The following is a 12,753-nucleotide window of genomic DNA, read 5'->3' on the forward strand; positions in this document are numbered from 1 at the left end:
GACTCTTCAGAACAAACAGTATTACCACCTCACTGATTCTGGTTATATTGGGCAGGTACAGTAGGTGGACATGTTGGAAGACCTAATTAAAAGATCTGAAAATAGGGGTGCCTGGGTGGCTCAGTGGGTTAAAGCCTCTGCCTTCGGCTTGGGTCATGATCCCAGAGCCCCGCATTGGGCTCTCTGCTCAGCGGGGAGCCTGCTCCCTCCTCTCTCTCTGCCTACTTGTGATCTCTGTCTGTCAAATAAATAAATAAAATCTTTAAAAAAAAAAAGATCTGAAAATATTTAGATTTATTCTCTTTCATTATTTGAGATCAAACTAGTTTAACAACATTAGAAAATCTATTCATTTTTGCCTGCTAAGAGTTGTTGTATTAATGGAGGTAAGACTAATAATAATTAGTATTTTAATTCTTATGTATAAAGGATTTGCTTAAAGCTCTAAAGAGAGTTGATTCTGAGACTTTAAAATTCTCTCCTTAAAATCTGGTTTACATCATTATTTTCATATCTAAAGAAAAAAAAGTAAAAGAAAAAGGTACTTACTAAGCAAAGATAAATGTTAACTAAACCCTTATCGAAATACTACAAAATCACAAAACTATAAAATTATAAAACAACCCTTATTTGAAATATCATAAAATCATGAATTAATGCAGTTTTTTTTTTTTAAAGATTTTATTTATTTATTTGACAGAGAGAAATCACAAGTAGGCAGAGAGGCAGGCAGAGAGAGAGGAGGAAGCAGGCTCCCTGTTGAGCAGAAAGCCCAATGTGGGGCTTGAACCCAGGACCTAGGATCATGACCTGAGCCGAAGGCAGCGGCTTAACCCACTGAGCCACCCAGGCGCCCCGAATTAATGCAGTTTTGATGCATTTCCAATTCTGATTTCCTCTCTAGCTACACTATTTTCACTGTAATCTATTTAACACAAGAGTTGGAGCCACTGATGCGTTCAGTTTGATTTATCTAGTGACAATACCTCAATTATCCTCCTAGGGAAAATTATTTTCTTGAGAGTAAATCTAATTTTAGTTTAATCCTCCAAGTAATTTTAATTCACTTTCTATATATCTTGACAAAAATAATTATGGAAGAAAAAAGCCATTATGAACATATTATTATGAAATGTAGAGAAAATATCACATCAAAAAAGAGACACATTTTCAGTTGGTGTTAGTGAATTATGACCTTGGGAGTTACAAGAATATGCCAGAATGATTTAGCACCTATAAACCATAGAAGTTTAAAGAGATGTATGGCTGATAAGATGGGAATTTTGTGATTTGAGAGGTAAGTAAATGGGCAGCAATATTTTGCCATCTTAAATACTCTGCCTGGTGTACTGGTAACATGGGCATTGGCTTAATATCTCATTTCCTGGGAGAAGCTTTAAACTTTATGTCAATATTTATGTAAAATTTAAGTTGTACATAAATATATAGTTAATTTGAATTTGCTGTTTCAGATGTCTGCATTTCCTGAGTTTTCTTATTAACAGTGTACTTCTCTTCATATAGGCTTGGCCTGAGATAACCAATCTAGATCATGTCTACAAAGGAAAAAAATTGTATACATTTTCACTATAAAAGATAACAACAAACCTCACAAATTTCCAGTAGTTGATATTAAGAAATGAACATCACTGGACAAAAATCATAAGAACTATGAAAGTGTGAGTTTCTGAGACTGAAGAAGATTTCCAGCTAGACCAGCCTATCATGTATGTTTTGTAAACACAACCTTCCTTGAAAGTGATTTGGCAAATATATCAAAATCTTAAACAAAGCATCATAATAATAATTACACATTATAACATGAAAAAAAAAGAAACATGATCAATGAGTTGGGAAAAGATTTATGACAGTGTTCTGTTAAAGCAAGATCTATGTAGTATGATGTCAACATACGTGTAAATACGCATTTGTACGTGTGCATAAACATATAAAGACCAAAGCTTTTTGACACTATTCATTTCTCAGTAGTGGAAATACTGGTGATTCTTCTTTGTATCATTATGTATTTTTCTATATTGAGCATTTGGTCCTTTAAAAATAAAAAAAAATTATTTAAAACAAATATAAGAAATAACAGCAATATTTCTTTGTTTTTCTTTTCATTATCCTTTAAAAATGCAAAATAAACCAAGGGAGGTCATTGTTACTAGAATTCATTTGTTCATTCAATTAAGAACTGTTTTTAAGCACTTTCTATATGTCAAACATTGTTTCAGGCACTGGGCATTCTGCAGTGAAGAAGATAAAGCTCACATCTGGGAGAGAAGCAAATGTTACCTCCATCACATAATGGTGAAGTGCTATGAATGAAATAATATTCATCAATGTGCTATACTGTAGAGATAGAAAACAAAGGTTATAAACTTATTTAGCAAAGAATATAAAAATTTCTCCTTTGATTAGTCTAAGGCATATAATTTTTCTTAATTAAAGAAATTGAAATTGCTTGATTACTTACCCCAATATTAAACATCCCTGTAAAATACTCCATATTTGCTTGAATGAACCAAATGTTGCTTAAACCTAGTTCATCACTTCTCTTCTTAGCACGAATTAATGACAATTCCTTGTTTTCTATTAATGTAACCTAGATTTCACCCAGGAAACAATAATACATTCAGTAACATAATTCAGACATTAAGGCAAAGTATTATTACTGTGTCTCTAAGTGTCCAGACTGTTGGGAAGGGAGAAAAAGAAACCATATATCCCTGATTCTGTTTCTCCACGGTTCTACTTTATGACCTTTCTTCCTCTAATTCCAAACACTAAGTTGTTACTTTCTTTTATAACAAAACAGACACCTGTTAGTCCCCCCACCCCTGGATTCCTTATTTATTTTGCCCTTTATTTTCGAAAAAAGTAAAAGAATAATACACTCTTACCCACCCTCTTTCCCCCAGCATTCTGTTACATGTCATTCTGGCCAGTCTATGAGTTCCTCCTCATCTTTTTCTTCTGTGAGGAATGACTGTAATTATTTTGCACCTTCCAGAAAGTTCACAAACAAAGAATCTGCCCCATTCATTTTGTGTTTTTTTAAAAAGTCATCAAATTCTAGACTTTAGGCTAAAAGATGGTAACTGCAAGGAAATGATTTCACATGGCAGAAGACTAAAAAATAAGAAATTTCTAACAAATGGTGGCAATGACTGCATAAATTATGGTACATTTCCTTAAAAACATACTATGTAGTTACATTTTGGTGATATTTTAATAATGATATTTACAACTATTTGCAATAGGGAAAAATATTTATGCTACAATACTGAGTTAAAGCTGGTGACTAAAATTATATTTGTATTTTTAGCATTTGCAGCAATAAGCATCCTCATGGACAACGACTTGATGAGAACATGGGGAGAAGAGCATTTGGTGGATGAGTGTGATAAATTTGGAACTTATTTTTTTCCTTAACAAATTTTGTTATTGTTGTTACAACTTTGGTACAATGGATAAAAATCAAGATACCAAAAGAATATGCTCAAAAAGTTTCAGAAGATAGTATTTCTGGTATAAAATTATGTAAACTGGTATCACCACTAATTATCTTATTTAACAACAGAATGGTTATTTCTTCTAAAATTTGTTTTAAAATATAACGCTTTTATAGAAATTGAAAAAGGTATTGTGATCCTACTATACTTTTTTTTTAAGATTCTTAGAAGTTTAGTTCAAAGGAAAAAAAAAAAACCAACAAAAACTACCTGTCTACCTGTGCCACATAAAGTGACCTGAGTGAATGATTATGAATTCAAAGAGCAGGGGTCAGACAGACTCTGCTAACTGAACTGGCTATATACTTTTTCCTTTATTTCCTTCCTTTCCAATGTTTTCTTTTATGGGTTATTTAGATTTTACCTGGCATAATGGCAGCATGTGAGCAAGGACAATCCCAACATGGCCCTGGAAAAGGCAGAAAAAGAAACAAGTTAATTTTGGCCCCTAAGGCTTTTTTCTCATTCTGAGACCGCAGTCTTGCCAAACGAAAACATGACTTTGAATGTACTACAGCGAAGTCACATAGTCAGGAAAAGAGTAAAGGGAACAAAAGGAGAGACGTAATACCCCGCCGCTGCAGAAATCCACAATTCTGTCACCAGGTTTGGCCTGATTTGTCACGATGTAAACAAGGTTGTTTAACTGCTGCTGCTTCCTCAGAGCCCGATCACTGGACATTTTACCTGGGGAAGACAAGAGATGAAGACCATGAAATGTTAGGCATCATGGGGGAGTGAGAAGGCACTCAGACTGCTGGCATCCAGGGAGAGGGGTAAATGTATAAATGAGTTACAAATTCCACATCATCCACCATAAGAGGACCAGAGGAGCAGAGAACTGAAACCCAGAAATGGACTTCAATGCATATTTTTACTTTTATTCATGTCCAACTTCTCTGTCAAGAGCCACTGAAAAAGCGTCTTCTAGAGAGGAAACAATAAGTGAAATATTAATGGCAGAGTCAGAAAGTGTTCAATAAATGTTTACTAGATGAATAAAAATTAACAGTGATAGTCTCTTGCCTCTATTATTATCAGAGACATATTACAAAGATTACCTAATTCTAGTGCATTGTTTAAATCTCTTTGGACAAAAGAGATCCATAACAAATTTTAAAACATTTTTCTTATTTAACTGGCACATCCTTGAACTCTTAGCTTTTTTGGTTAGGAACGTTGGAACATAGGTGTCACATTGTTTGAAATATATCAATAGTTGGTGTATTTAGAGAGAAATTAGATTTTACCATTTCGGCTTTGAAGCTTCTTTTTCTCATGAGTCAGGCACAGAAATCTAATGCAATTAGAGATTAAAGATAGGGCATTTCCAAGTATGAAATGCCTTGGGCCTAGCAGCATGAAAACATCTTAACTTTCCTTCAAAGCCACTAGTTAAGTCCACTTCAGAAGATAACTTCAGAAGAATGAATGAAATTATTTGTTTTTACATATTTCACATGCACTTTTTGTAAGAGCAAGATTAAGAAAATATAAGAGAGCAGATTTCATTGATATAGTTAAATATCAAACCCAGATAATCTTTTGGCTTGATCAAAAATTATGTACAGTTACCAACATTTCCCTGCTCCATTTTCACAGAAAAATAGCCTGGCTTTTTTCTTTCCTTCTGTTTTCTGTTTTCCTTCTTTCTTAGGTTACAAAAATAAAACACTGGAAGCCCTTTATTTTTGGAAAAAATAGAAAATATGAATAAAAAAAATCTATATGAGAGAAAAAGATCCATAATCACGTAATTCAGAGCTGGTGTCTTTGTATATATGTACTTCCAGCTGTATCCATAAATTCATAATATTCTAGATGCTTATAAAACATTATATATATAAGATTGATATATATGTCAATGCATGTTTCTATGCTCTAAGTTTTAATGGCTGCATAGTATTCCATTGACTACATTGTAACCAATCTCTTATTGTAATAATGTGGTCGCTGTCATATAGCTAAATCATTATACACATTCTTAATTATTTAGCATGGCCTAATGTGAATTTCAAACATGAAGGGCATTTAAATCAGTAGCTGGTGACTTTATTTATGAATATAGTTTCATGTAGCTTTCTTTTCATTTTCCTCTAATAATATAATTGTAAAAAAATTAAACAAAATAAGTGAAAGCCCCTGACATCCTACCCTTCCTGGATTACCACTTCTAAGAAATTATGACAATTTTCAACACAGCAAAGTTGAAAGAATCTTACAGTGAATGTCTCTAAAACCTCCACTTAGATTCTACCATTAACTACTTACCATGCTTGGTTTAATCACACTGCTATTCATCTATCCATCCATTCATAAATCAGCCTTATTTTCTATGGCAATGCAGTTCTGATTTGGAAGAGGAAGAGTAACAACAGGAAGGGGAGGAGAGTGGCAAAAAAAGAAAAGTATTTTTGAGCCCTGTGGGAAAGCTAGAATCACAAATGCTGCTGTTTAATGGAGCCACCAAGAAACAAGAAAAAACACAAACATTTCAGTCTTCATTTTGTGGGTTTCTTAACATTTCTTAGCCAAAGGATTTTCATAAAGTCAAAAGGAATTACCTTTTGTTAAGAGTAAAGAGAGTAAAGAGAAAAGGGGCACCTGGGTGGCTCAGTGGGTTAAGCCTCTGCCTTGGGCTCAGGTCATGATCCCAGAGTCTTGGGATTGAGCCCTGCATTGGGCTCTCTGCTCATTGGGGAGCCTGCTTCCCCCTCTCTCTTTGCCTGCTTCTCTGCCTACTTGTGATCTCTGCCTGTCAAATAAATAAATAAAATCTTTAAAAAAAAAAAAAAGAGTAAGGAGAAAAGAAAATGTATTTAATGGAACAACTAAGAGAAAGTTGGGTACCATATTTTTATTAGACATTTAGAATTACCTAATTTCTTAGGTTTGCTTCAAAAGCAAATGTTGATGAAGATCTGTTTTTCTTGCTAAGTTTGCATCTTTGCATATAAAGAATTCATGCTGATATGAAGGTTGAAGGCAAAGAGGTAATTTTCAGGGTTGTATTTAAATAGACACTATTAGGCTGCATGTAATATTCACAAATCGAGCTAAAAATACAGTAGCATGATGCTCAGATGCTTTATAGAAAAGCCACCTCTAATAAAGCATTCATCTGACCCATTCCAGTTTTATAAATATTATGAAGCTCCTGGAAACATGATCAGGATCTTAAATATACTGGACAAGGTAAGAAAGTGGTATTTTGAAATATGGTATTAATTTAAAAATCCAGTCCACTCTATTTATATCCAACATTCTTGTGCCTAAGACACCACTTATAAGCATAAATTTATAATCTATTTTTAGTTTGACTGAAAATGCTGGTTCCTTAAGAGCTATCACAGAAAAAGAAATCCAAGAATCAAATGGTCAGATGTTTTAATACAAATGATCTCATTTGTTCTGTGATGTAATTCTCCCACAGTGAAGTCTTTCCCTTGTCTAATTCAAATTAGGAGGAACCTGATTATTTAGACAACTTCTGTGTTGTTTGCATTGTCCAAAAGAAAGATACAAAGGTAAAGGAATAAATTTTTAAGCAATGGAAGAGCAATATTAGAACACTGGGCTGGCTCACTTATGTTCTACAGGGCAATAGACAGTGAAAGGCAGGTCCCATCCCCAGGGTACCTATAGTTTTCAGGCTTGGAATATCACTTGGGCATCTATGCTAAGTATCTGTCTATATGCTGAGGATACATCTCAAAGTGAATAAAACATAGTCCTGGTCCTTAGGGAGCTAAAAGAGGATCTAAAGGAAGTTACAGGTGTTCGTTATATGCAAATGTATGTGTGCTGAAAATAAAGGACTAACTGAGACATCACTGAGGGCTTTACAGAGACTTGAGGGCATTTCAGCTGAGTCTTTAAGGAGGAACAGAAACTTGCCGAATAGAATGGCAAGGGAAAGTTTGCTAAGAAAAATATGACCTATTTAGGGGAAAACAGCAATTAGCTCACGTGCTTATGAATGAGGATTGATGAAGAAGTGGTAGAACATAAGACAGATCTGAAAATACAGGCATGACCAGATGGGAAAGAGCATTGCTCGTTATTTTGCCTCTCTTGCTATAGAGGAAACAGGGCCTCATTTTAATATTTAAGGTACTTAGAGCTCTTTAGAGACAAGTTTTACTTGAATAGACAGCATGGTTATTTTTACATTATTACATATTAAAGATGTTCTCTTATAATGCTTGTCTGCATTATTTTTATTCAGGATAGAGTATAGCCTCAAATCAAATCAGATTATTAATAGATTTCTTTGGCGGATTCAACCTCAACTGATGCTAATTATCATTACATCATTTAATTAAGAAAATGAGATAGAATCAACTCATTGGAACTCATTAGTTCATTTTGAACGCTGGTGTTTTAGATCAAGAAAGCCCTTGGACTCCTTATTGGATATTCCTTCTCACTCTCCTTCCCAGGCTCTCTTCCCTTGGTATAGCTCCGAAATGCTATGCTCACTAGGTCCTGTCTTTTGTGCCATAGCTTGTCACTGAGCATGCTTTTCCTGTGTATGTAACTAAAGTCCCTTCCACATCCACCCATTAAAACATCTCTTCTTTGCTTAAAATACCTCCAAAGGTATCTCTCTGCCTTAAGAAAACAATGTTTACTTCTTGGCAAGAAAACAAGTCCTCTATTGATCTGAGCCCTGCTACTCTGGCAAACTCAACTTCTGGAACTTTCCTATATATTCCCTATATTCCAGCCTTTCTGAACAATGGATAGTTCCTTGAATTCATCAAAAGGCAGTGAGGTGGTGCCTTTATACATTTGTTTCCTCTGCTTGAAACCAATTTTCTTGCTTTAGAACCTCAGAAACCCTATCAGCTTTCCATGCTCCTGACTGCATTTACATTTAGTATTTTATAATAAATTTTTCAAAAAGACAAAGAAAAAGTTATTTTGGTACTTTGGTACTACCCAAAAGAACTCATCTTTTATACTATAAAACAGTAGTATTGTTAAGTAGTGAAAAATTTTCTTGTTATACGCTTTTGGGTATCTTTCTGAAGAAAATGAAAACACTAACTCAAAAAGATATCTGCACCTCTGTGTTTGTTGCAGCTTTATTTACAATAGTCAAGATATGGAGACCACCTAAGTGTCCATCGATGCGTGATGGATAAAATGTGGTATACAGATTACAACTGAATATTATTCAGCTATACAAAAGAATGAAGTCTTGCCATTTGAGACAACCTAGATGGACCTTGAGGGTGTTTACTAAATGAAATAAGTCAGACGAATAACATATGATCTCATCATGTACATGTGGAATCTAAGAGAATAGCTTGATTACTGCCAGGTGGGCAGGGGGAGTGGGCAAAATGTGTGAAGGGAGTCAAAAGGTACAAACTAGCTATAAAATAAATAAGTCACGAGGATGTAATGTATAGCATGGCAACCATAGTTAAAAATACTGTATTGCATATTTGGAAGTTGCTAGTAGAGTGGATCTGAAGAGCTGTCATCACAAGAAAAGAATTCTATAACTATGTGTGGTTATGGATGTTAGTTAATTAGACTTATCATGGTGGTTATTTCACAACATATACAAATATCAAATCATTATGCTGTACACCTGGAACTAAAATACTGTATGTCAATTATACCTCAAAAAAAAATTTCAAATGATATGTAGGCACAATTAATTATATTAACTACCAAGAAACCCATAAGCTAAAATTGCTTCTGTCTTCCTGAAATAGATACAGATGATTTTTCCTGACCAAAAAACTTGGGTCCAATTAAATGGAAAGACTGTTAGAAGATGGACAGGCACATAACATGTGCTTAGTTTAATGAATATATTTTCTCTGTAGTTAGGACAAGCTGGATTTTAAGGCCACATGCTTACTTCTGCAGGTACTAAACATAAAAACAAGTTAGCTATCAATGCTATGCCTGTATTTGTTGAAATAGCAAAAGAAGTCAACTACGAAACTGTTTTATATGGGAATGTAAGTTTCTAAGAACTTAGGTGAGGGAATAAGAAAACACCTATTTAAAGCCATATCAAAAGCTGGATCAAAAAAATTCAAAATGAATTAAAGAACTAAATGTGAGACAGGAAACCATTAAAATCCTAGAGAAGAACACAGACAGCAACCTCTTTGACCTCAGCCATAGCAACTTCTTACTAGATAACTCTCCTAAGGTAAGGGAAACAAAAGCAAATGTAATATCCTGGGACTTCATCAAAATAAAAAGCTTCTGCACAGCAAAGGAAACAGTCAACAAAACTAAAAGTCAACCTATGGAATGAGAGAAATTATTTGCAAATGACATATCTGATAAAGGGTTAGTATCCAAAATATATAAAGAACTTATCAAACCCAACACCCAAGAAATAAATAATCCAATTAAGAAATGGGCGGAAGACATGAGTAGACATTTTCCCAAAGAAATGGCTAACAGACACATGAAAAGCTCAACACCACTCATTATCAGGGAAGTACATATCAAAACTACAATGAGATATCAGCTCAATCCTGTCAGAATAGCTAAAATCAACAACACAAGAAATAGGTGTTAGTGAGGATGTGGAGAAAGGAAAACCCTCTTACACTGTTGATGGGAATGCAAGCTGGTGTAGCTACTCTGGAAAACATTATGGAGGTTTTCAAAAAATTAAAAATAGAACTACCCTATGACACAGCAATTGCACTACTAGGTATTTATACAAAGAATCCAAAAATACCAATTCAAAGGGATATATGCATCCCGACGTTTATAGCAGCATTATCAGCAATAGCCAGATTATGGAAACAGCCCAAATGTCCACTGACTGATGAATGGATAAAGATGATGTGAGCTGTAATAAATGTGTGTGTATATATATATATATATACATATATATATATATATATATGTATATATATATATATTGCATATACACACATGGGGGGGGAATATTACTCAGCCATTAAAAGAATGAAATCTTGCCATTTCCAACAATGTGGATGGAACTAGAGAGTAAATGCTAAGTGAACGAAGTCAGAGAAAGACAAATACCACATGATTTCACTCATGTGGAATCTAAGAAACAAAACAACTGAGAATAGGGGAAAATAAAAAACATAGAGGCAAAACAAGAAACAGACTCTTAACAATAGAGAGCATACTGAGGGTTACCAGAGGGAGATGGGTGGGGGGGATGGGTTAAACAGGTGATGGGGATTAAGGAGGACACTTGTTGGGATGAACACCGGGTGTGGTACGTAAGTTTTGAATCACTAAATTGTACACCTTAAACTAATATTACATTGTATGTTTTTTTTTTAAGATTTTATTTATTTATTTGACAGACAGAGATCACAAGTAGGCAGAGAGGCAGGCAGAGAAAGAAGGGGGAAGCAGGCTCCCTGCTGAGCAGAGAGCCCTATGCGGGGCTCGATCCCAGGATCCTGGGATCATGACCTGAGCCGAAGGCAGAGGCTTTAACCCACTGAGCCACCCAGGTGTCCCTATTACATTGTTTGTTAACTGGAGTTTAAATAAAATCTTAAAAAAAAAGCTAGAAAGGCAGGAATGAAATTCCTAAATTTCTGAGTTGATGTGTAAAACTAAGCAGCAACATAAAGTTTACACTTTAGGTTAGTGCAATTTTGTTTTGAATTTTGGACATGACTTGTTGGAAATACTAAACATTTATAATAGTCCTTTTGATTTACATTTTTCAAAGTTAGTTGCAGGCCAGCATCACTAATCCTCTTAGCCATACCAACCTCACAGTGACAACTTTCTTGCAACAATGGATACTAATCATCTGATAACCTTTTTCCTCTTTCCCCAACTTGTTCACAGATCCCACAGTGCAGTCTATGAAATCAACAATTGTGTAACATTGTGATGGTTATTTTCTCTCTGATAATTTTGTTACTCACAGTATCAGAGCATTCAATAAATATTAATTAGAAATTCAAAATGTTAAAAAGAGGCCAATCTATTCCTCTCTAAATTGAGGAATAATGACCTCACAAATACCTTAATCAATTATATGAGCAATGAAACAACCAATGAACTTGACCTACATAGAACTGTTCTAGACAATGTTAGGGACACAAAGATATACAACACTTGGTCTCTGTCCTTCATAGAGTTATGTCTAATTTAATTAGTATAAAACATTTTATTTGAGCTTAGAAAATATACTGTCTTAGCTACATTGTACAATATATTTTTAATGAAATTTTAACAGCTATAACTTACAACAATCCATATACACTTCATCAACATTTCTAAAATGGTTGATAACACTTTCTGTTTATAGGATGCTTTGCAATTTATAAAGCATTTGCATAGTTGCTATATAATCTAACCTCAAAACTCTGTCAGGTTGTCAGAGTGGATGGTATTTTCCTTATTTTACAGATGAGGACACTGAGCACAAATGAGGTTGCTCTAACTTAGCATTTGCTCAGAGATACACACCTGGTAAGCAGTAAAGTGGGGACTCTAACCAAGAATTTCTGTGTCAGGTTGAGTGTTCTTCCCACTATTACTTCTTGCTCTCTCTTAAATAGATCATTTTGATTAATTGTGATATCAGAATTTCAGCAATGGCACTTTTTTTTCAGTGTGTGAGAGTTCGAAGAAATGAAGTGTTTTCTAGCATGTAAATGAGGGATTTCGCTAATAACTGTATCTTGGGGGAAAAATATTGTTCTTCAGAATCAGCTATAAAAGGCAGTTTATTTCAGCTTTTCCTCTATGTAAAATTTCTAAGAGCAGGCTTACCAGTAAAAAAGTTCAATTTAAGTTTTGGACTCAACGTTTTGGAATATATCACCAAGGCATTATTTGGAGGTCTCATAAGTCACTCTGTTTAATGAATTGACCTTTGAGAGTCACCTTTCCCAGAAAGAGACTATTTCCTCACCTTGGGACTGCAGCAACCTTTTTGATTTTATAGAAAAGTGACATGGGGAGGTTGAGCAATCAATTTGTTGCAGAATCGGATTATCCAGGAGGAAAGAAATGAAAATAGATTGGGAAGATCTTTCCTGCTACAGTACTGCAGATGCTGCCTAAATATAGCATCACCTTTACCCTTCTGTATCCAGTTCCAGAGCATCTTCAAAAAAAAACTGATCACTAAAGAATATTTAGTAAGATGCTGGGTTGAGGGACAAAGTTGGAGAAAATACAGTCACATTATTTGTCAAATCAAAACTTCTGCTTTATTTATAGAAGGGCTCAAAATCAGCAA

At 34.5% G+C, this 12,753-nt stretch overlaps 1 protein-coding gene across 1 annotated transcript in view; it reads right to left on the reverse strand.

The window, feature by feature from the left end:
• LOC111157119 (glutathione S-transferase C-terminal domain containing) overlaps nt 1-12,753 on the reverse strand; it is a 133,120-nt gene that overhangs the window by 20,805 nt on the left and 99,562 nt on the right. The window contains exons 6-8 of the mRNA XM_022518360.1: nt 4,090-4,205; nt 3,883-3,927; nt 2,480-2,608 (exon numbers count right to left, since the gene is read on the reverse strand). Coding sequence (XP_022374068.1) covers nt 2,480-2,608; nt 3,883-3,927; nt 4,090-4,205 — 290 coding nt within the window. The remainder of the gene's footprint in view (nt 1-2,479; nt 2,609-3,882; nt 3,928-4,089; nt 4,206-12,753) is intronic.

Source organism: Enhydra lutris, unplaced genomic scaffold, assembly GCF_002288905.1.
Source record: "Enhydra lutris kenyoni isolate GAN:26980312 unplaced genomic scaffold, ASM228890v2 scaffoldscaffold3, whole genome shotgun sequence".
In the NCBI taxonomy this organism is placed as follows: domain Eukaryota; kingdom Metazoa; phylum Chordata; class Mammalia; order Carnivora; family Mustelidae; genus Enhydra; species Enhydra lutris.